The sequence below is a fragment of the Tamandua tetradactyla genome, chromosome 14, assembly GCF_023851605.1.
Source record: "Tamandua tetradactyla isolate mTamTet1 chromosome 14, mTamTet1.pri, whole genome shotgun sequence".
NCBI classification, from domain to species: domain Eukaryota; kingdom Metazoa; phylum Chordata; class Mammalia; order Pilosa; family Myrmecophagidae; genus Tamandua; species Tamandua tetradactyla.
Genome location: NC_135340.1, coordinates 71,413,340 through 71,439,462, shown reverse-complemented (window position 1 = coordinate 71,439,462; position 26,123 = coordinate 71,413,340). Strand labels below are relative to the sequence as shown.

General features: G+C 35.9%; 1 protein-coding gene across 4 annotated transcripts in view; it reads left to right on the top strand.

The window, feature by feature from the left end:
* The window catches only part of RFX7 (regulatory factor X7), a 194,855-nt gene that overhangs the window by 109,062 nt on the left and 59,670 nt on the right, over positions 1-26,123 (top strand). Inside the window, exon 3 of one of the 4 annotated variants that reach the window (XM_077127997.1) lies at positions 21,889-21,927. The exons of 2 other annotated variants lie outside the window; for them this stretch is intronic. Coding sequence is in view for 1 of the 2 variants with exons in the window: in XM_077127995.1 (XP_076984110.1) it covers positions 24,595-24,669 (75 nt within the window). In the remaining variant the exon portion in view is untranslated. Of the gene's footprint in view, positions 1-21,888; positions 21,928-22,537; positions 24,670-26,123 lie in introns of those variants that run through there. One more of the 4 variants, XM_077127995.1, reaches the window with a different exon arrangement.

Below are 26,123 nucleotides of genomic sequence, written 5' to 3'. Positions count from 1 at the left end.
TGTCCTTTATACTTAAACATCCTTTGTTTCTCTTGTTGGCATCAGGCATGTGTTTACATATTACCATTTTCATAAAAAACATTTATATTACCCTAACTAGCTAAATATTTTATATTGACTTTTCTATTAATAAATACATAGTACAGACTTACAGAACATTCCAACCACAATAGAATATACTTCACTAATTCACACTGAACATTCTCCAGAACAGATTGCATATTAGGCCATAAACAAGCCTCAATAGATTTAAAAGGATTAAAATCATAGAATATGTTCTTTGACTATAAAGTAATTAAATTAGAAATCAATATCAGAAGAAGTTTGAAAAGTTAACAAATATGTGGAATTAAATGACATACTTTTTAAATAACCACAGGGTGAAAAAAAAAATCACAAGGAAAATATTTTGAGATGAATTAAATTGAAAACACAGTGTACCAAAAATTAAAGAGCTCTGTTCGAGCAGTGTTTAGAGGGAAATTTATAGCTATAGCCTCTATTATAAAATTATGTTTCTATCTTATAATTTAATATAAACAATATCAAATATGCTATTTAAATAAATTATTGTTAATATAATTTTAAAATATTTTATACATAAAATATAGCCTGTGTTTAAAAAATGTCTCAAACCACTAACCTAAACTTCAATCTTAGGAAACTAGGAAAAAAAAAGAGTATACTAAACTCAAAGCAAACAGAAGGGAAGAAATTATAGTGTCAAGCAAAAATAAATGAAAAAAAGAAGACGATTTTAAATGTTGGTGTAGATCGTCTGTGTAATAACTAAAGTTAACAGTATGGATTGGGAGACCTTTTCATAGATATTGTCCAGTTATTTCACACCTACACTTATTAGAAGGTCTCTGACTGGTACTATTGTATCAAAATAATTCATGGCTTTAGTATTGGGGTGCTAATCTAATCAGATTAAATCTACCCTCAAGCAAGCTCATTGGTTAGTGGAAGAGAGAAGACATATAAAAAAGCTGTAAGACAAATGATTAATAATATAATAAAAGAAACAATGGTAATATTATCCAGTTCTTGACAATTCTTTCTCATTCTATAGTTGTTTTTGAGAGGAGGATTTAATGACTTCCTCATTCCACCCTTGCCAGATGTCAACCTCCCACAGTTATTGTATCATCTTTTTTTCTCCTAGAAGTTTTATAGCTTGAGGTTTTTCTTTTAGTTTTGTGAACCATTTTGAGTGAAATTTGCATTTGGTTTAAGGTAAGCTGCAAATTTTATTTTTTACCATGTGGTGTCTAATTGCAGCAACATTTTTTGAAAAGTCAACTCTTTCCCTCTCATCCCCTTCTTCAAAAATTATTATCTTTGAGTCTATTTCTAGACTTTCTCTTTTGTCCCATTATGAATGTTATTAGAATATAACACACTCCCTTATTATTGTAGCTTTATAAACTGTCTTGAAATCGGGTAATATAAATGGGCCTCTTTGTACTTTTAAAGTTGTTGGGCATTTCCATACAAATTTTAGAATCACTTTGTCAATTTCTATTTTTGCAATTTCTGTTGGAACTTTGATTTGGATTGCTTTGAATCTGTTTGGAGACACTTGTCATCATAATGTCTTCTAGTCTATGGACATGATACATTTTTACTTTAGTTGCTTTTTAAATGATTTCTCTCAACAGTGTATTCTGTGTACAGGTTTTACACATATTTTGTTAATTTATTCTTAAATATTTTATGTTTTGGGTGCTATTGTGAATGACATTTTACAATTTTATTGTCCATTGTTTCATTACTAATATTTGTGAGTACAATGATTTTGTTATATTGGCCTTTTAGTCTGCAATCTTGCATTTTGTTATTTATATTCTTGTTGTGTAGGTCTGCTATTAGTTAATTCTCCCAAGTTTAGTACAACTGAATAAAAAAGCTTTAATTTCCCTTCATTTACAAAGGATATTTTCACTTATTATAGAATTTTAGATTGACATTTTTGTTTTCTTTTAGCACTTTAGCTGTGGTGGTTGTCTTCTGATTTGCATCATCTGTGTTGAGAAATTTATGATCATTCTTACCTTGTTTCCCTTTATATAATTTCTCCTTTTCCTCTGGCTTCTTTTAGGATTTTCTCTTTATCAATGGGTTTCAGAAATTTGATGGTGATAGTCTTAGCATTGTTTTGTTGTTGTTGTTGTTTTAATCCCATTTGTGGGTCATTAAGATTCTTGCATCTGTGGGTTTATTTTTTCCCATCAAATTTGGAAATTTTCTAACCATTGAAAATTTCTTTGGATACCCTCTTTGCCCACTTCTATCCTGGGACTCAAACTATGATATGTTACACTATTCACTATTGTCCCACAGGTCACTGATGGTGTGTGTGTGTGTGTGTGTGTGTGTGTGTGTGTGTCTTCTCCTTTTCATTCATTTTGGGCTTTTTGCTTCATTTTTTTTTTTTAGTTAATATTTGCATATTGTCACAGTCCTTAATCTTTTCTTCTAAAGTATTCAAATCTTCCTTAAGTTCTATTGAGTGAATTTTTCATTTTTGATGCTGTATTATCTGCTGTAAAAATTCCATTTGGTTCTTTAAATGTATAGCCTCTATTTCTTTTGTCACAATATGCATGGCTCCATTTTAAGTCCTTGGCATATTTATAATACCTGTTTTAAAGTCCTTGTTTGCTTATTGTATTATTGATGTCATTTCTGTTTTTATTTACTTATTTTTGTTGTGGTTATGAGTTGTGTTTTTCTGCCTTTTATATCTACTCATATTTTAGTGCTGGACAGTAGGATTTTTGTGTTTTTTTAGTTTCTAGATTTTGTTCTTTTCCTTTAAAGGTTATTAAAGTTTGTTTGGGCAGGTAGCTAAGTTACTTGTGGATTAGTTTAAGATTTTTGAGGCTTTTTTAAAGCTTTGTTGGACAGGTCTGGGACAGCATTTATCCTAGAACAGGTTAGGTTTAATGCTAAGATGTTACTCCTTTGGCATTTATACTGCATTCTTCAGGTGTTCAGTAAGTTCTCTCAAGTTTGGTTAGAACAGGAATCTCTCCTAGCCAATTACAGCTCCATGGTTATTCTTTGTACAGCTTCACTGGGTTTTACTCTATACATATACTCTATAGTATTCTGCAGTTGACTTAGAATCTTCATAGGGACTTGGATAGATTTTGAAAATCTTTCTCTATTTTCCTTCCATTTTGTGCTTTTCCACCCTCAAACACCAATCGCTGTCACATTAGTTTAGCAACATTGCTTGGGTTTCCCTTTGGCACCACACTCCAGAAGTTACCTCAAGGCTGAAAGCCAGACTGAACATAGAATCATCTCATTTGTTTCTCTTCTCTCAGGTATAACACTTCTGTGCTCTTTGTTGTCCAGTTTCGAAAAACATTTGCTCCGGATATTTTGTTCAGGCATTTAGTTATTTAAGCTGGGAGATCTACTTGAGGACCACCAGATACTGAAACGTAGTCACATGTGGAAGTCCCTTAACACCTATTTTAAGGATCCAATAAAATATATATGCCCATTCATATTCTCTTTATTTTCACTGAGTTATTTTCACCATTCTCCAGCAAAATTAATTCAGACTTCTGTTCGTCAGTCTCCTCAGTCCACATCTTCTTCCCTCACTGTCAGCACATTATCTCACCTCTTGCTTCTTTGAAAAAATAGGATACAGTGTAGGTGCGCCACCAAATTAACACCACATCTTTTCCCCACACGTTTGCACCTGTGCTTATCTTCCTTCCCTTTTCTTTCAGCAGCAGAAATGTCTTCTGCCTATGTGAAGGCTGATTTCTCTTCCTAGTTCTGGATCCCATGTCTTCCTATCTTAAAATTCACTTCATCATTTATTCTTTCTCCTGTTTTTCCATCCTTTTATACTCAGCTGACCTTTTCCTACTAATAGTAATGCTTAGTTTTTTCCATCTTAAAAAATATCTTTCCTGAAATCTACAACACTTCTCTAGCTACCACCCTATCTTCCTTCTCCTTTTTGAGAGGAGAAACTCAGTGTTCAGTCAAAACATTGACTCCCAGTACTCCTCCTGTGAAAAATGTTTGGCAAGGATTCCATGATTTCTTATTCCTAAATAGAATAAGCGATCTCGGCCCCTAACTTGACAGTCCTCTTTTTCATTGAATCTATTGAGCATCCCCTTTCCTCTCCCTCATTTGCTACATTCTCTCTTTTTTTTTAATTCTTAGACACCGCACTATCTTGGTTTTCTTTTTATATCCTAGACTGTTACTTCTCAGTTTCCTCAAAGAGCCTCTATTTCTCTACTTAAGCCCTATGCATTCTGTTTTTATTTGCCTATAATCTCATCCACTTTGATGGTTTCATTTATTCTCAGTATATTTTCACCAAATCATGTTTCAAACGTAAGCTCCACATCCCTATATATTAAACTATATAGCAACTGATCAATTTCACATGGATGTCCCCTCAAACATAACTTTTCCAGAATCAAACTCATTGTATCATACCCTAAACTACATACATATCAGTGTTAGTTTCCTATTGCTGCTGTAACAAATTACCAGAAACTTAAAAGCTTAAAACAGCTCAAATTCATTCTTTTACAGTTCTGGTGGTCAGAAGTCTGAAATCAGTTTCACTGGGATAAAGTCAAGGCATTGGGAGGGCTGTGTTCCTTTTGGAGCTTCTAGGAGATACTCCTTTTCCTTGCCTACTCTAGCTTCTAGAGGCCAGCTATACTCATTGGCTCATGGCATCTTTTTCTTTCTTCAACACCAGCAATGGTTTATTGCATCCCATGCTGCTTCACTCTGATATTCCTCTTCTTTGCAGACTAATTTTCCCTCAATCTCCCTTTTTTAAGGATACTTAGGGTTACATTGGACCTACCCGGATAATTCAGGATAATCTCCTCACCTCAAGGTCCTTAATCACATTGCCATTTAAGTTTACATATTCATAAATTCCAGGGATTAGAGGACTGGGATATGAACATTTTGAGGTAGGGGGTAGCATTATTCTCTCTACCACACTTTCTTAGAGAGTGGTTTTGACTTTCTCCTGTTCCTCAAACTACTTTACATCTAGTCAATTACTATCAATTTGCCTTCCTTGGTTGCTTTGCTTTGTCCATCTCTACTGCTACTGCCTTATTCAGAGCACCATAGTTCTTTGAGATGTTGTAACTGTTTTTCTGCTCCTAGTTTCTCCATTTCCATTCCATTCTCCATACCACAGACACAGTCTTTATAAAATGTAAATCTGGACTGTTCCGGAGAAGATGGCGGCTTAGTAAGGCGCACGAGTATTAGTTCCTCCTCCAGAACAACTACTAAAGAACTAGAAACAGTACAGAACAGCTCCCAGAGCCACGACAGAGACCAGACACACAGTGTACCTGAGTCTGGAACGGCTGGACTGGCTAAGAGACTCCGCTGCGGTGAGGTCCCTGAGAGGCGCGCGCTTCCCCGGGCCGCGGCGGCTGGTGGCTGGAGCCCCTCCCTTCCTCCTTCCCGGGCTGGCTGGGAGCTTTGGACCGGGTTCCCCAAGCCACGGCAGCCGGCGCCCCCCCCCATGCACGGCTTCCCGGGCCAGCTGGGAGCCTCGGAGCGGAGGTTCCCCAAGCCATGGTGGCCGGCGACCGGAGCCCCTTCCACACACATGGCATCCCGGGCCGGCTGGGAACCTTGGATCGGTGGTTCCCCAAGCCGTGGCGGCCCTCCCACACGCGGCTTCCCAGGCCGGCTGGGAGCTTTGGAGTGGCAGTTCTCCAAGCCGCAGCGGACGGCGACCCTCCCCGACACGCGGCTTCCCGGGCCAGCTGGGAGCCTCAGAACAGCGGTCCCCTAAGCCGCGGTGGCCGGCGACCGCAGCCCCTTCCACACACGTGGCTTCCCAGGCCGGCTGGGAGCCTCGGAACAGTGGTTCCCCAAGCCGCGGCGGCTGGCGACCCTCCCCCAAGGCGACTTCCCAGAGGGAAAGGAAAGAGTCTCCAATAGTAGTAGAGACTGAGCCCAACCTAACACCAATAGTGGCATTAATGAACAACTTCTGACTACTAAAAATAGGCCCTCAGCTCAGGCGAAACTGATCAAGGCGGAAGTCGCCTATTGGGCTGACTGAAAAAGAGGAAAGGGGGCGAAACAGAGCCTTCTGCGGCTGTTTATACGGAGGCTTCGTTGTATCTGGGCTCAGCACTGGGATTACACAGGTTACAAATGCCCCGAACGCAGAAACAGGCTGCTTTCAGGGCTCTCTACCACCTGAACCTTCCCCGCGGGAGGGGTGAAACGCAACTCAGGTGGAATCCCTCTCTCAAGGAATTCAGACCCCAGGACTTCACAATTTGAAGCCATTAAAACCAACCTACAACCTTTCCTCTGTCTCCACCACACACCCAGCAGTGAGAGTCTTCCAAAGTTAAAGGAGCCACAACATCTTTTGCTGGTGGGACCCGCAGACACACAAGCACCACATACTGGGCAGGATAAGAAAAACAGAGCCCAGAGACTTCACAGGAAAGTCTTTCAACCTGCTGGGTCCCACACTCAGGGAAATCTGATTAAATGCCCAGACGCCAGCAAAAAATAACGGATCACACCAGGAAAGTTGAAGATATGGCCCAGTCAAAGGAACAAACCAATAGCTCAAATGAGATACAGGAGCTGAGACAACAATTCTGAATATACAAACAGAAATGGAAAACCTCTTCAAAAACCAAATCAATAAATTGAGGGAGGACATGAAGAAGGCATGGGATCACAACAAGAAGAAATGGAAAGTCTGAAAAAACAAATCAGAGAACTTATGGGATTGAAAGACACAGTAGAAGAGATGGAAAAAACAATGGAAACCTACAATGGTAGATTTAAAGAGACAGAGGATAGAATTAGTGAACTGGAGGATGGAACACCTGAAATCCAAAAAGAAACAGAAACTATAGGGAAAAGAATGGAAAAATTTGAGCAGGGGCTCAGGGAATTGAATGATAATATGAAGCGCACAAATATACGTGTTGTGGGTGTCCCAGAAGGAGAAGAAAAGGGAAAAGGAAAAGAAAAACTAATGGAAGAAATTATCACTGAAAATTTCCCAACTCTTATGAAAGACCTAAAATTACAGATCCAAGAAGTGCAGCACACCCCAAAGAGAATAGACCCAAATAGGCGTTCTCCAAGACACTTACTAGTTAGAATGTCAGAGGTCAAAGAGAAAGAGAGGATCTTGAAACCAGCAAGAGAAAAACAATCCATCACATACAAGGGAAACCCAAGAAGACTGTGTGTAGATTTCTCAGCAGAAACCATGGAAGCTAGAAGACAGTGGGATGATATATTTAAATTACTAAAAGAGAAAAACTGCCAACCAAAACTTCTATATCCAGCAAAATTATCCTTCAAAAATGAGGGAGAAATTAAAACATTTTCAGACAAAAAGTCACTGAGAGAATTTGTGACCAAGAGACCAGCTCTGCAAGAAATACTAAAGGGAGCACTAGAGTCAGATACGAAAGGACGGAAGAGAGAGGTGTGGAGAAGAGTGTAGAAAGAAGGAAAATCAGATATGATATATAATACAAAAGGCAAAATGGTACAGGAAAGTATTACCTAAACAGTAATAACACTAAATGTTAATGGACTGAATTCCCCAATCAAAAGACATAGACTGGCAGAATGGATTAAAAAACAGGATCCTTCTATATGCTGTCTACAGGAAACACATCTTAGACCCAAAGATAAACATAGGTTGAAAGTGAAAGGTTGGGAAAAGATATTTCATGCAAATAACAACCAGAAAAGAGCAGGAGTAGCTATACTAATATCCAACAAATTAGACTTCAAATTTAAAACAGTTAAAAGAGACAAAGAAGGATACTATCTACTAATAAAAGGAACAATTAAACAAGAAGACATAACAATCATAAATATTTATGCACCGAACCAGAATGCCCCAAAATATGTGAGGAATACACTGTAATCACTGAAAAGGGAAATAGACACATCTACCATAATAGTTGGAGACTTCAATTCGCCACTCTCATCAATGGACAGAACATCTAGACAGGATCAATAAAGAAACAGAGAATTTGAATATTACAATAGATGAGCTTGACTTAACAGACATTTATAGGACATTACACCCCACAAAAGCAGGATACACCTTTTTCTCAAGTGCTCATGGATCATTCTCAAAGATAGACCATATGCTGGGTCACAAGCAAGTCTCAACAAATTTAAAAAGATTGAAATCATACACAGCACTTTCTTGGATCATAAAGGAATGAAGTTGGAAATCAATAATAGGCAGAGTGCCAGAAAATTCACAAATACGTGGAGGCTCAACAACACTCTTAAACAACGAGTTGGTCAAGGAAGAAATTACAAGAGAAATTAGTAAATATCTCGAGGTGAATGAAAATGAAAACACAACATATCAAAACCTATGGGACGCAGCAAAGGCAGTGCTAAGAGGGAAATTTATTGCCCTAAATGCCTATATCAGAAAAGAAGAAAAGGCAAAAATTCAGGAATTAACTGTCCACTTGGAAGAACTGGAGAAAGAACAGCAAACTAACCCCAAAGCAAGCAAAAGGAAAGAAATAGCAAAGATTAGAGCAGAAATAAATGAAATTGAAAACATGAAAACAATAGAGAAAATCAATAAAACCAGAAGTTGGTTCTATGAGAAAATCAATAAGATTGATGGGCCCTTAGCAAGATTGACAAAAAGAAGAAGAGAGACGACGCAAATAGATAAGATCAGAAATGGAAGAGGAGACATAACCACTGACCTCACAGAAATAAAGGAGGTAATAACAGGATACTATGAACAACTTTACGCTAAGAAATACAACAATGTAGACGAAATGGACAAGTTCCTAGAAAGGCATGAACAACCAACTTTGACTCAAGAAGACATAGATGACCTCAACAAACCAATCACAAGTAAAGAAATTGAATCAGTCATTCAGAAGCTTCCCAAAAAGAAAAGTCCAGGACCAGACGGCTTCACATGTGAATTCTGCCAAACATTCCAGAAAGAATTAGTCCCAACTCTGCTCAAACTCTTCAAAAAAATCGAAGTGGAGGGAAAGCTACCTAATTCATTCTATGAAGCCAACATCACCCTCATACCAAAACCAGGCAAAGATATTACAAAAAAAGAAAACTACAGACCAATCTCTCTAATGAATATAGATGCAAAAATCCTCAACAAAATTCTAGCAAATCGAATCCAGCAACACATTAAAAGAATTATACATCATGACCAAGTAGGATTCATCCCAGGTATGCAAGGATGGTTCAACATAAGAAAATCAATTCATGTAATACACCATATCAACAAATCAAAGCAGAAAAATCACATGATCATCTCAATTGATGCAGAGAAGGCATTTGACAAGATTCAACATCCTTTCCTGTTGAAAACACTTCAAAGGATAGTAATACAAGGGAACTTCCTTAAAATGATGAAGGGAATATATGAAAAACCCACAGCTAATATCATCCTCAATGGGGGGAAAAATTGAAAACTTTCCTCCTAATATCAGGAACAAGACAAGGATGTCTATTTTCACCACTATTATTCAACATCGTGTTGGAGGTTCTAGCCAGAGCAATTAGACAAGAAAAAGAAATACAAGGCATCAAAATTGGAAAGGAAGAAGTAAAACTATCACTGTTTGCAGGCGATATGATACTGTACGTCGAAAACCCAGAAAAATCCACAACAAAACTACTAGAGCTAATAAATGAGTACAGCAAAGTAGCAGGTTACAAGATCAACATTCAAAAATCTGTAGCGTTTCTATACACTAGCAATGAACAAGCTGAGGGGGAAATCAAGAAATGAATTCCATTTACAATTGCAAGTAAAAGAATAAAGTATTTAGGAATAAATTTAACTAAAGAGACAAAAGACCTATACAAAGAAAACTACAAAAAACTGTTAAAAGAAATCACAGAAGACCTAAATAAATGGAAGGGCAAACCGTGTTCATGGATTGGAAGACTAAATATAGTTAAGATGTCAATCCTACCTAAATTGATTTACAGATTCAATGCAATACCAATCAAAATCCCAACAACTTATTTTTCAGAAATAGAAAAACCAATAAGCAAATTTATCTGGAAGGGCAGGGTGCCCCGAATTGCTAAAAGTATCTTGACGAAAAAAAACGAAGCTGGAGGTTTCAAGCTGCTGGACTTTAAGCCGTATTGTGAAGCTACAGTGGTCAAAACAGCATGGTATTGGCATAAAGATCGATATATCGACCAACGGAATCGAATAGAGTGCTCAGATATAGACCCTCTCATCTATGGACATTTGATCTTTGATAAGGCAGTCAAGCCAATTCACCTGGGACAGAACAGTCTCTTCAATAAATGGTGCCTAGAGAACTGGATATCCATATGCAAAAGAATGAAAGAGGACCCGTATCTCACACCCTATACAAAAGTTAACTCAAAATGGATCAAAGATCTAAACATTAGGTCTAAGACCATAAAACAGTTAGAGGAAAATGTAGGGAGATATCTTATGAAACTTACAATTGGAGGCGGTTTTATGGACCTTAAACCTAAAGCAAGAGCACTGAAGAAGGAAATAAATAAATGGGAGCTCCTCAAAATTAAACACTTTTGTGCATCAAAGAACTTCATCAAGAAAGTAGAAAGACAGCCTACACAATGGGAGACAATATTTGGAAACGACATATCAGATAAAGGTCTAGTATCCAGAATTTATAAAGAGATTGTTCAACTCAACAACAAAAAGACAGCCAACCCAATTACAAAATGGGAAAAAGACTTGAACAGACACCTCTCAGAAGAAGAAATACAAATGGCCAAAAGGCACATGAAGAGATGCTCAATGTCCCTGGCCATTAGAGAAATGCAAATCAAAACCACAATGAGATATCATCTCACACCCACCAGAATGGCTCAACAAAACAGAAAATGACAAGTGCTGGAGAGGATGCGGAGAAAGAGGCACACTTATCCACTGTTGGTGGGAATGTCAAATGGTGCAACCACTGTGGAAGGCAGTTTGGCGGTTCCTCAAAAAGCTGAATATAGAATTGCCATACGACCCAGCAATACCATTGCTAGGTATCTACTCAAAGAACTTAAGGGCAAAGACACAAACGGACATTTGCACACCAATGTTTATAGCAGCATTATTTACAATTGCAAAGAGATGCAAACAGCCAAAATGTCCATCAACAGACGAGTGGCTAAACAAACTGTGGTATATACATACGATGGAATATTATGCAGCTTTAAGACAGAATAAACTTATGAAGCATGTAATAACATGGATGGACCTAGAAAACATTATGCTGAGTGAGACTAGCCAAAAATTAAAGGACAAATACTGTATGGTCCCACTGATGTGAACCGACATTAGAGAATAAACTTGGAATATATCATTGGTAACAGAGACCATCAGGAGTTAGAAATAGGCTAAGATAATGGGTAATTGGAGCTGAAGGGATACAGACTGTGTCACAGGACTAGATACAAAAACTCAAAAATGGACAGCACAATACTACCTAATTGCAATGTAATTATGTTAAAACACTGAATGAAGCTGCATCTGAGCTATAGTTTTTGTTTGTTTGTTCTGTTTTTTTTAATATATATTTTTTGTATTTTTTATTTTTATTTTTTTCTCTATTTTATCATTTTATTTCTTTTTCTGTTGTCTTGCTATTTCTTTTTCTAAATCGATGCAAATGTACTAAGAAATGATGATCATACATCTATGTGATGATATTAAGAATTACTGATTGCATATGAAGAATGGAATGATTTCTAAATGTTGTGTTAGTTAATTTTTTTTAATTCATAAAAATGGATAAAAAAACAATATGAGAAAATTTAAGGGTTTGAGGGAAAATATGTAAAAACGACAAGTTCTCTTGCCAAGTCATTTGTATTTCATTGTTTATGAAAGAAACTAATAAACTTCAACATTTAAATGGAAAAAAAATGTAAATCTGTATTTCACACCCTTACGTAAAACCTTTTGTAACATTCCATTTCTTTCAAGATAGAAATATCATTATATTACACCACTGAAGACCATTTATAACCAATTATTTTTTTCTTCTTTCTTGACTCCCTCCACAATCTCTCGTCAAACTATAGTGAACAATGATGGTATAGCAAAAGAAAGTATGTTCTCTCTCACGGTCCAGAATTTTCTTTTCTGTGAAGATGGAAATATTCTATATATGCAGTATCTATTATGGTAGTCACTAACAAGTGGCCTTTGAAGTACTTGAAATGTGGCTGGAGAAACTAATGATTTGAACTTTTAATTTAATGTAATTTAAATTTAAATAGCCACATTTGACTGTTAGCTACCATACTGAGTACAACAGGTCTAGAATTGTTGTTCTTAACCAGGTCAGTTTTGCCCCCCCAAGGGACATTGGATAATATCCAGAGACATTTTTTGGTTGTTACGCTGGGGGCATGCTATTGGTATGTAGTCGATAAAATGCCAGGGAAGTTGCTAAACATCCCAAAATTCCAAGCACCCTGTAACCATTATTTAGCCCAAAATGTCAATAGTGATGAGATTGAGAAACCTTGGTCTTAGAATATCCCAGGTTTTTTTTTTTTTTTTTTTTTTGCTCCACCTACTCAAATTTCAGGATCTTCGTAGATAATCATCCCCTCTGGAAAGCTGCCTCTAAACTCTCAGGTCTAAGTCTGATGTATCTTCTGTTCCATAACATCCAGTGCTTACCTTTATTTGTATTATGTAATCATGTCTATGATAATTATAATTAGTGTTTTATAATTATATATGTTCTTGGATTCTAGTGTATAGAAACTGTACCACTCATTTCAGTATGCCTGTAGACACATAGGAAATGATCAATAAATATTTTTTGAGTGTATGAATTGGTGCAAACTAATGAAACAAAGCAACTATTAAACATACTGCAATTTAAAATCTAATTTTAAATTAGAAGGCTAATTTAAATTAGAAGTGTTACCACATTAACCTTCTAGAGATTCTATACTTGCTAAAATATTTGGAAATACCTTGTGGAATTACTTCACAGTTTGCCAGTAAGAAAAGAAAATTTGTCTTATTCCTTATGGGAGAAAAAGCATGCTTTCTTTTTCCTGTCTTTCTCCCCTTGCCCCCCTTCTTTACTCAGCTAGGTATGCCCCTTCCCTCCATACTCTCTTATTAAGAGATAACCAACTTGAACCATACCCTTCTCACACTCAGAGTGATGGTAGGGAACTAAAACATTATTGTACAAATGCAGGAAGGATGAAATAACATGAACAGGCTGGAAACTAAGGAAAGCAGGCTAGCATTGTACCAGAGTGGTTCAGAGCTGAGGCTGTAGGATGAAACTGACCTGCATTTTAAATCTCTACCCTGCTATTATTAACATTGCCTGACTTTGAACAGTTTTCCCCTAGCATAGCTCTCTTAAAACGGTATAATAATAATAATACCCACCCTACTGAGTTGTGAATATTAAATTAGTGAAAATGCAATGCCTGGTACATAGTAAACACATGTCAGCTTCAGTTGAAGATGTTAATGTATATAAATTGATAGTGGTGATATAATTGACTTACTTGTCATAAATGTAATTTTCTGGAAATCTGAACTAACATTTAGTAAAGGACTATATTTTGTGCATATCATCTCAGAACTTGCCATTTAAAAATGAATGCTCACTGTTTGGAGCCACTGAGAAGAGAGTATTGAACCCCTCAAACATAGGGAGTGGGATCTGAGGAATATTAAGAATCACCAGGCTAAAACAAAACAGCCAAGTGCCAGAAGGTGCCTATGTTATTATATAGAACAGGTACCAATATGAACACTCCATGCTCCTTCTCCTTTCAGGCCGTGGTAGATTCTGTTTCCTCTGCCAGCTGGCCCTCGTGGGTCTCTTCTTGCTTGGATAACTTCTACTCTTTGTTTTGGTCTTCACTCAGAAGTTACCTTTTCCAGAGAGCTTTGAATATCTACTAGGAAAGCATTCAGCTGCAGAGAGAAATCCCCAACTATTGGTGACTTGAAGAAATATGGGTTTGTTGTCACCTAAGAATTCTAGAGTGGTGCAGTAACTCAGCAGTGCCAGCAGAGTACTGGGCTCTCTATTTTATTTATTTTTTGCCATGTCAAATTTATTCTGTCACATCATTGGTGACTGCTACCCCTCCATGCCTTTTGTTCAAATGCTAAGACAGAAAGGAGGAAAAAAGAACAAAAGGGCTTTCTTCTAGTGAAGCTCTTTTTATCTTGGAAAGGAAACCCATCTCAGTAACTTCAATGTCCAGAACATTCTCATTTGGCCTAGCTTCAAGGGAAACTAGGAGTAGAGTATTTTGTTTTCTAACCTCTGTACCTGAGAAGGCAGAGAAGAAGGTGGTTGGCAGTACGTGTACAATGAGCCCAACCTATCTGCCGTACCTTCCTTTGTTTAAGAGCTTCGGCTTTCATGCACCTTATCAGACCCCTGTCAAAGCACCCACCACATAGCATGGTAATTGCTTGCTTTTTGAAATAAAGACTGTGTCTTATGGTCTTTTTATCCCCAGTGTTAGCATAGTGACTAGTACTTAGAAGATACTTGTTAAATATTTGCTAAATGATTATTCACAAATAGCAATTATCAAAAAAATGTGTATATGCACATTATATCTTTTGAACAGAGCTTCTTTGTATTTATTATTATTACTAGCATCAGCATTGCCATTTATTGAGTACTTACCATGTGCCGGGCAAGTATTTTAAGTGTTTTTATCATTTAATCCTCATAATTTGCTTATGAGGTTAATTGTTTATCATCTTCATTATACAGACGAAGAAACAAGCTGAAAGAGGTTAAGTAAAACTTACTAGTTAGCCAGATTAGGCCAAATTAGGATTTGAATCCAGATAATCTGACTCTAGAACCCAGTTTTTAAAAATTATGACATACTGTTTCACTCTTTAAAAATTCTCTCAAAGGTGGTCTTATATGTTAATTTTTTGAAACTGCTACTTATCAAGAAAATGTACTTTTCTAAGTGGAAAATCTGAAATGAAAAATTAAAAGCTTGTCTCATTATGTTACTGAAATACATAATTCTAAATATAATGCTCTTTTATCCAAGCAGGTTGTTTCAATGCTAGGAAAAATCTCATAATGTGCTCACTAAAATAAAAATAGCTAAAATGATGTTATAAATAGTTACTTAAATTGATCACAATTGTGAACACTATGGCAATATGAAATATAATATTAGGTAAAAATGCAAAATTGTACTTTATTTTAAAGCTATATAAAACTTTGACTTTTTATCAGTAAAGACTAATGAAAATACTTGTAGCATAATTGTGAATAATTTTTGGTAATAGCTTAATGCTTTTGCAATAAAAATATAGTTGATTTTTACTTTTAATATTAAACATTTCTTAAACTAAATTCTTGAGTTGTAGTACTCAATACTGCAGATTTATAGTGTCATTCATAATACACTTGTAAAGCTGAGCCAGTTGTATTTTTTGTAATGAGTGTAATAATCAAGGCAAGATCTTATCCTTGATATATCCAACACCAGAGAATTAACTAGATCCAGCAGCTTTGAAACTTCATGGTTCATATAGTACTCTTACTTCTCTCATCTCAGTTCTTTTAAATTGAACTACCTGATAACGGTACAAAAGGTCTGGTCTGGTGAAAGTCAGGAAAAGGAGAATGTGCGTTAATTGTCCATTGATTCTTGGAATAGTAATGATTCTTGGAATAGTAATTCCACAGGATGTTAATATATTATGCCAAAGGATTCCATAGCAAAATATATCATGAACTCTGGGTTAAAAGATATCTAAGAGCTAATATGCTGCTATATATCATGAATCTTCAGAAGTATACGGTGTATTTTAGAGTTTTTCGCTCTGAATTCCTCTCCCCCTTTTCTTCCTCATGAAACTGGTTTTCTGGGTGAGGCACACTATTTGGGAAATATTTGGTATAGTCCGCAGTGCCGTTTCTAGAATAGAGGTAGAAATTATTTGCATGTTACCATTCAGAACTACAGGATATCGAGAACTTCCTGTACTGATCCATGAGTTTTGATGTTCAGGTCCCCTAAACTGATTAGTTCTACTATGGAGTTTATAGAGCAAAAATAAAGGTTTTTAAAAGTCCACATATTTTGGTTCCCTTCAGCAAGGGCTAATGTAAATTTTAAACAAATAGCTCTTAGCGTGCAAAGAAATCAGCTGAAAGTTCAGAGAAAAATATTTCTGTCTCATAGACTAAGGAATTCAATAGCCATCCTCATAAAGTTGCAAGCATACCTCAGAGATATTGCAGGTTCAATTCCAGACCACCACAATAAAGCAAGCCACATGAATTTTTTTGTTTCCTGGTGCATTGTAAAAGTTAGATTTTTACTATACTGTAAATTTTAAGTGTGCAATAGTGTTATGTCTTTAAAAACGTACATCCCATAATTTAAAAATACTTGATTGCTAAAAAAATGTTAACCATCATCTGAGCCTTCAACAAGTTGTAATCTGCTTACTTGTGGAGGGTTTTGTCTCAGTATTGATGGCTGCTGACCAGGGTGGTAATTGCTGAAGATTAGGGGGCTGGCTATGGCAATTTCTTAGAATAAGACAACAATGAAGTTTGCCACATCAATTGACTCTTCCTTTCACGAAAGATTTCTCTGTAGAAGGCACTGCTGTTTGATAGCATTTTACCCACAGTAGAACTTCTTTCAAAATTGGAGTAATCCTCTCAAACCCTGTGGGTGCTTTATCAACTAAGTTGGTGTTATATTCTAAATCCTTTGTTGTCATTTAAACACTGTTCACAGCATCTTCATCAGAAGTAGATTCCATCTCAAAAAAACTACTCATGCCTGCCATGCTGGAGACCCGGGTTCAGTTCCTGGAGCCTGCCCATGCCAAAAAAAAAAAAAAAAAAAACCCTACTCGTCTATAAGGAGCAACTCCTCATCTGCTAAAATTTTATTATGAGATTGCAACAAATAAGTCATATCTTCGGCCTAATTCTATTTCTCTTGCTGTTTCCACCACAGATACAGTTACTTCCTCCACTAAAGTCATCAGTAGGGTTGGAATCAACTTCTTCCAAACTATTAGTGTTGATATTTGACCTCCTCACCTGAATCACAAATGTTCTTGATGGTTTCTAGAGTGGTGAACCCAGAAGATTTTCAGTTTACTTTGCCCAGATCTATCAGAGTAGTCACTATCTATGGCAGTTATAACTTTACAAAAACTCTTTCATTTGAACGCTTAGAGGTCATTGTAGGGTTATTAATTGGCCTAGGTTCAATACTGTTATGTTTCGGAGTACGGAGGCCTGAGGAGAGAGATTGGAATGGCCAGTCAGTGGAGCAGTCAGAACATAGCATTTATTGATTAAGTTCACCGTTTTACGTATGGATGCAGTTCATAGCATCGCCAAAACAATCACAGTAGTACATGAACATCACAGATCATTATTACAGGTACAATAACAATGAAAAAGTTTGAAATATTGTGAGAATTATCAAAATGTTATATAGAGACATGAAGTTGTACAAACCTTCAATTTGGTTTCTTTTTTTTTAAGCAACATATGCCTCAGGCATACCTCATTTTAATGTGCTTTGCTTTACTGTGTGTTTTAGTTTGATAGTGCTGCAGGAATGTAGTGTACTAGAAATGGGTTGGCTTTTATAAAAGGAATTTATTAAGTTACAAATTTACAGTTCTAAGGCCATGAAAGTATCTAAGGGATCCAGAGAAAGATACCTGACTCAAGAAAGCCTGATGGTGTCTGGAACACCTCTGTCAGCTGGGAAGGCACGTGGTGGTGTGCCTTTGGCTTCTGTTTTTACATAGCTTCCCTGAGGGATATTTTTTCTGCATCTCCAAAGATCTCTGTGCTGGCTCTGAGCTTCTTCCAAAAAATGCTTCCCTCTTAAAGGACTCCAGTAAGCAGATTATGACCTATCTTGAATAGGCGTAGATATATCTCCATGGAAACCACTTAATCAAAGGACCTATGACTGAATGGTTCACATCTCCATGGTAACAACTTAATCAAAAAGAACCCACCCAAACAATAGGTCTGCCCCCACAAGACTGGATTAGGAAAAAGAACATGGCTTTTCTAGGGTACATAACAGTTTCAGACCAGCATACTGTGCTTCACAGATAGCACTTTTATTTTTTTTTTTACAAATTGTAAGTTTGTACACTCTTTCATCAAGCAAGACTATTATCCCCATTTTTCCAGCAGCACGTGCTGACTTCGTGTCTCAGTGTCACATTTTAATTGAAGTATATGTGTTGTTCTTTTACACATAATGCTATTGTACACTTAATAGACTATAGTGCACATAACTTCTGTAGGCACTGGGAAATCAAAAAGTTTATGTGAATTGCTTTATTGTTGTGGTTCTGAAACCAAACTTGCAAAATCTCTGAGATGTATGCCTGTACTGTAGACTTCCTTTACTATCAGTTCTTACCCTGGCTGGCTATTACAGCAGACAATCAATAGAAAGCGAAACAGGATTGACAAAAAATAATAACTTCTCCTTTGAAGGTCTCTGCTTGAACTCAACCACTGTGTAGAACATTTGCCTTCTTACTTCTCAGTGAGACCTTCCCTCACCACTCTGTTATAAATTGACCTTAACCTCCCTTTTTCGTCATAGCATTTATCATCACCATAGAGTAAAGTGCATGCTTTACTTTTTAATATTTCTTACTATCTGTATTAGTTAGGGTTCTCTAGAGAAACAGAATCAACAGGGAACACTTGCAAAAATAAAATTTATAAAAGTGTCTCACATGACTGCGAGAATGCAGATCCAAAATCCGCAGGGTAGGCTGTGCAGCCTATGACTCCGATGGAGGGTCTGGACGAACTCCACAGGAGAGGCTCACCAGCCAAAGCAGTAATAGAGCCTGTCTCTTCTGAATCTTCCTTAAAAGCCTTCCCGTGATTAGATTTAGCATCACTCATTGCAGAAGACACTCCCCTTTGGTTGATTACAAATGGAATCAGCTGTGGATGCAGCCTACGTCATCATGATCTAATTCTATGAAATGTCATTATTGCAACAGACAGGCCAGCACTTGCCCAACCAGACAAACAGGTACCACCACTTGGCCAAGTTGACACATGGACCTGAACATGACACTATCTATCTACACTAGTACTAGATTGTATACTAGTGACAAGAGCTTTTTTTCCCAGGTCTTATCCATGGTTTATGTTTTAAGTTAGAAGCCAATTCTTTGATAGATTAGGAAATAAATATAAGAGGAAAATTAGGATAACAGGATATCTTTCTGAGAACCAGATGACATGACACTGTGCAATACAGTGAGTAACTCTTGAGGGAATGATTTTTAACAAGGGGTAAACTTTCTCTCCTGCTCCCAGAGATATTTAATATTTCATGGAGGAAACATATGTGAAGTATAGGCAGTTTGAAGAGACTCCCCCCACTCACTTTGCAGGAGAAACCATGCTTTCTCTCCTCAAATCCCTGCTGTAATGAACAATAGATGATGCAGATCAATTTGCTGACCCAGACTTGAGATAAACTAAAAATTTCCTTTGAAATATTTAATTAAAATAAATCATGGCTTCAAAAAGGTCACTGTAAGAACAGAAAATGGAATTTATCTTATGACATGACACTAGAGTTACTGTTTGTAAAGACCTATCTCAAAATAATATTTTTCCTCAGTGGCTTAATGGAGAAGAAATAGGTAACTTGTAAAATAAAAGCAACATTTATGTAGCATTTACTTGTCCCCTCCTCCCCCCCAAAAAAAACTGGGCAAAAGGATCAGATTTAAATAATGGAATAATTTTATTTATTTTTGTTTTTGAGCATCACACACAAAAAAGGAATCCATATAAGGCTGTACTACTGTTTACAGAATTTTGAGCCTTTGCCCTCTTTACTTTTGTCTTCATTGAGCTCATGAATTATTTTATCCTCTTTTAGTATTGGAGGACAACATAGTTATGGTTTTGTTTTTTTTTCTCCTATTAGACACTTGAGTTACTTGAATTGCTGCTAAACCCAAATCATGAGTTCTGGTAACTTTTTACTTTCATAATTATAAAGAATGTCCTTACCATTGTCAGCTAGCATTAAAGTATATTTTATTGGTCATAAAGAAGAATATGAAATGATTTGATGGCAATCTCACCGTTACTTGAAACTGTTTTCTCTATTATACAAGCGTATGCTCTGATGGAAAACAAATGAGTTCTTATAATATTCTAGTTTTTTCTAGCATTGTATTTTAAGTCATTTCAAGCTTAAAAAGTAGTACACTCTAGAGAAGAAAGGATACTAGGAGCAAAGAGACAGGAATTAAATAACTTTTCTTCCTCATGGCCTACATATTTGTTAAGGTAAGGATATAGCTCTGCAATCTTGAAGAATCAAATAGCTACCCAGTTCTTTGGAAAAATAATAGTAGTTGGGCTCTCAGAGACCGTACCTTCTTTCCATACTGAAAAGAAGTTAAAATTAAGAGCTAATATTATCCCTGCTCCTACTAGTAGAACTAGTGGGTCTTTTCAAGCAGTATATACAAATATTGGTACTAAACCTTCGCCTCAACTGAGTGATCTAGAGCAGTATTACTATATCCCATAGCCTGCTTTTTGTAGAATTTCACTGTGCAAAAGAGTTTTCTCTAGAGTTGGCTCACATATGAATTCTGTTTCAAAGGGGCACATATCTGTTGCTTATGTACCCTCTGCCTATTTGAACGCTAATCATACAGTACAGATTTTTGAGCAGTGTCTTTCTCTCAGCTTTCATTCGGTCCTTACCATTCCAGTCATGTCACTCACTGTTTCTAATGGAGAGACTCAGCTCCCCCCCCAACTTTTTTTTTTTAAGCCCTAAAAAAATTCCCGTTGGCTTGTGTTTCTTTCCTGGATTTGCCCTTTGATTTATTACCATAAGTTTATATACTCAATTTTTTTAAGTGTTAAAATAAATGACCAAGGCGGGCAATGATGGTGCAGTGGCAGAGTTCCCGCCTGCCATACTGGAGACCTAGGTTCAATTCCCGGTGCCTGCCCATGCAAAAAAATTTAAAAATAATAATAGTAAATGACCAAACTCTAGAGTAATTATTGTCCTTGGCAATCTGTTGCCATTTTTTCTTTGATAATATAATCTATTCCTAATTTTAATTACAGAATCTTCCTAATATTATATGCAGAATCTACTCAGAAATGTCCTACGTTTCTACCTCAGAGTGTGAATTTGCTGGTTTTTACATTGCAGCCCTCAGAGCTTCTAGATGTCAGAATTTCTCCAGCCTTGATTATAGTTTAGGCAAGTGAAAGGAGTTTTTTGTTTGTTTTCAGAGGGCCATAAATTCTCTGGGTCACCCAGCAGAATTAAGGAGAAGAATAAATGAGAGAGAAACTGGGCTTTGCTGATGATTGCTTGTCAGTCATCCTTGCTTCATTTTTCCTTAGCTGCCCCCTAGTAACTGATGCCTTTGCAAATCAGCTCAGATTATATTCCTAATGTCAGAACAGAACAAAAACCTAAACCATTTTCATTTTATATCTAATTCAATAGGTTTATACACAGAAGGATTAAATCCTCACAGTATAACAAGTACAATAAAAATTAATCTCCCTACTTGATTTATGTTTTCTAGAACTAAGAATAGAAACACAATGTCCTCTTACATTGTTTATAGTAGGTAACCCTCAAAAGAAAATCCCTCTCCCATGGTTCTCATAGCATGTTAGGAAACTGAAAATTAAGAAGTCAATGCAACAAGTATGGAAAAATAGAGTCCTCATACCTTGACCTTTTTCTCTATCTTCTCTGTTCAATCCTGTGGAAGGACAGCTTTCACAACTGCTGGGGCCTGAGAGAATATAATATCAGGTATGTTGATTGTTTCCATAAATTAAAAAAAGAGTACAAAATGAGGTTCTACATTCTCCATCTTAGTCCTTCTGTTAATGATGCTGATGAAGAAAAGAGGCCTTTTACTAACTGTGCTCCTGAATCATTGTCAATTAAGGAAAAAAAAATTAGGGTTTTGTTCACGTTTTGTTTTTAATTTTTGTAGCTTACAAAATCAAGAGCATACAAATTCAAGCTTGATTATCCTATCAGTGTATGTATTTTCCCTCCTTTCTTGGTAACATAACTGAAGAAACAGTGGGACTGGAATATACAGATTTCTGGATTTTAAACGGACTTTTCCAAATACAAATTTAAATTAAAATGTTTTTAAGAAAAACCTTTTTCTGAATATAAGTTTAAAAACTAAAGATTAATAGACCTGTTATGTATATAATACCCTAATTGGTCATCTTCTATCAGAACTCAGTCATTTTCCATTTGACCAATTCTTTAAAAGATGTTTATAAGTCTCAACAAGAGAGTTTCTACCTTTTCCAGAAATAACAATAATGATTTTGGATGTAATTTGACCATCTAGGATTTGTATGAAACTCCTCAATTATGTCGTTAATTGTTAATGATCTTTATAAGCACCAGCCCCCTCCTTCCCCCCCTCCCCCGCCCCAGTTTTGTGTGTGTCTTGGGGGAGGGGACTGAAAAGGGAAAATTCTGCTAGCAGGAAACACATCATTACAAAGAAATTGATCTCAAACAGGAGAAATCACTCTTTATTAATGTTTGAAAAGTTGTATAGTAGACCCATTACTCCATGTTTTCAAGGAGGTCCTGAAAAACTGGAACAGAAATCTCCATTCAGAATACTTTATAACTGTGTTCTATGCCAAAAGATAGTTAGAACGTATTTCTTTACCATCTGCATGAAGCTCTCATAAGACATTTAATGTTCTACCTGGTTCTCACCAATCCATCTGGTTTGTATCAACAGTTCAGAAGCAGACATACTGAGCAGACAAATAGGAATACAAAAAAACTAACTCAGTATTTGAAATAGAGAATATTGTTTCAGGTTTTTTTTTATGATAGAAGACAAGTAGAAAATTATACATTTTGCTACAAGCTCAGCCTGAGAAGATCTTCTGTTTTTTACCTGTTCTGATCATTTCTTTAATTTCTTCCCTTGTTGTAAAACTGTTGTCAGAAGTATTTTTCTCACTCTTATTAATAATTCAGGAATGATAATATTCACTCTTTTCTGTACTTTCTGGGGGAAATCCAGGACTGTTGGAACATTGTCTTCATTAATTCTTATCCAGACTGATGCTTACATAGGAAATCTGGGAGCCTTGTTTTAATGGTATACCTCTTGAGATAGTGGCAGTCACCAGGCTAAATATTCCTGAATTTCTTAATATAAATATAAAAGAGTCTTATTTGTTCATAGAACTTGTTATAAACTCTTTTTTGCCAAAGATCTGATTGTAAGTAATTATATATTTCAAAATAAAATTTGTATAATAGTAATACCTACCATATTTATATATACTTTAGAAATTATTCATTTAATCCTCATAAACATTTTATCAGTTTTTTAATCACTGTATTACAGATTTAAAAATTGGTATTCAGCTTGAATGATTTGCTCAATATCACAAAGCTATTGAGTAGCAAGTCTGAAACTCGGATCCAAGCCTTCTATTTCTATTATCCTGTAACCTACTGATTGAGATAAATTAGGTTTTGAGGGGTCCATCAATCAAGTACAAATAGTAGCTGTTTCATTCATCTGTAATACATATATAATACAGGTTTTATATCTTTATTAACTTTTAATCTGTCAGTAGGAGACTTGCCTATTAACTTCAGATTTGTAAAAGTGTCATCGAAGTTATTTTTATTGCTATACTAATCAGTTACTGGGTGATAAAGTCTCATTTTTAATTTGTCAGTTAGTATTTTATATATATATAATCATCTGTGACATAGGTTCAGTAAGCATCAGTGAATCATACATTTTGCTATATGAGTCTCTCGAATAAACTTTAAGCTTTTTTTCTAAATTCCAACTAGAGAAGATATATTTAGGTGCTAAAAGTGAAGATGGCAGTATTTTTAGCTGATACTAAATGAAGAATCCCATGACAAAGGTATTATTAAAATCAGTAGTAAAAGGGTGATATATTTAATAAATAGTCCTGGGATCATCAAAATCTAGTTAGATTCCCTACTTTTATAACTTACAGAAAAATTAATTCTGGAGGAAATAAAAGACCTGAAACTGAAAAAAACAAAACTTTAAAACCTTAAAAGGAAAATCCTTTATGACATCAGAACAGGGAAGGATTTTTAAAACAATAAGCAAAAAACCCAGATTATAAATTCTGACTGCCTGCAAGTTAAAAACTATGCATCACAAGACTCCAAAAACAAACTGGCATAACAGTTTGGGGGACCAATTTGACAATACCTGATAAAGTTGAAGATTGCATCTTTTATGACCAAGTACTTCTTCTTTTAGGGACATACCTTAAGAAAATCTCTCACACAAGGACACAAGTCACAGATAAGGATTTTCATGGCAACATTGTTTGAAATACAGAAAATGTAGAATAACAGCTTATCTATCAGTAAAGAAAAGAATAACTGTTTTTCTCCAAACTATTATATGTTATTAAAAAGGAATGAATGACTAATATAGGTATTAACTTGGATAAGCCTCTAAAGATAAAGTTAAAGAGATCTAAAGGAAACATGACAAAGGTTAGCGTCTTTTAAATATGGATAGTGATACATGGGTACATATTTTCATTACTTTTTTTCTCTTTGAAATACCTTATTTTAAGTTTTAAAAACTAAATGAAGTATTAAAATTTTGAAAGGATTCCTATCAAGCTCTGTCTTATCTCAGTATTTAGCCTTAGAGGGGGATTGAGTTTGGATAAACCAGGCTCTTTAGTCTAGTTTGGATGAAAATATAACTAGACACTGGGAAATAATCAGTAAATACAAATTAATTAATTGTGTATAAACTGAGTACTGTCCTAAGTAAATGCTGTGGCCCAAAGTAGAGAGGAACAAACCATTATTTTGTAGGAACGTGTGTAGAAGACTTATTAGAGTTCAGTTTTTAACCATAATTTTTTGAAAAAAAGAGTAAAGGTTAAGTGGAGAAAAACATGAAAGCTGTATATTCTAATCTGGTGATTCTCAACCTTTTTTAAGCCAATGCCCAATTTTGATAAAAATGTTTATACTGTTAGGTAATATAATTTGAACTTTAAAATAAGTCAAATACTATTCTAGAAATGAGTGAATGAAGCTTTTGTAATTACAAGGTGGAACCCTTCTTTTCTTCTTCCCATGTCCTCTCACAAGTGCTAGAGGACAACATCTAATTTTTTAAATCAGAGTAGGCTAGGATATACTGCTGTAGTATTGTAAGCCTGAAATATCAGTTGCCTAATCACAAAATTTTATTTCTCACTCACATTTCATATACAGCACAAATCATACGAAGCCCCTGATGTACATAATCAGTCCCTTAGGGAAACCACATTGACAGATACACTGCCATGGTGTAGCCTCACAAGTGAAACACATGCCTCCCAAAGTAGCGACTGAGGGAAAAAGGGATGAAAGTGGCACATCAATACTTAATTGTGTTAGCTGAGAAGTAAAATACATTACTTCTGCTCAGTTCTTGGGCTAATTACATGGCCCTGCACTAACTGTAAGGGAAGCTGGGAAATGTGAGTGTGCAGATGGAATATTTGATGACCACCGTCTCTGTCACATATTCTTATCACCACTTTACTTGCACCTCATAGAAGGAAATATGTCCATGCCACTATTCTTTGTAAATATCCTTTATCATCCAACGCTTCAGAACAGGTGTTTGAGTGGTAGAAATCGAACACCAAACTCCACCTTGAACCTCTAAAAGTAACTTAAGTTTTTATCTTGCATTACTTTTATTGTCCCTTCAATTGCATGATATCAAAGTGAATGTTGACTCTGATTGTTTGCTATAAGCTTTTTTGTCCAGAATATGAAAAATCAAAACACAATATAGGTCATTTGCAACATTAAGTCTGTGGCATTGCTTTGTTTTCATAGCCAAAGTTTCAGAAAAAAACAGCTTCATAAATGTATGATTATGAAACAGGGGTAATGACTTGAAATCTAAAATCAAAATTTAGTTTAAAGGATTGCTT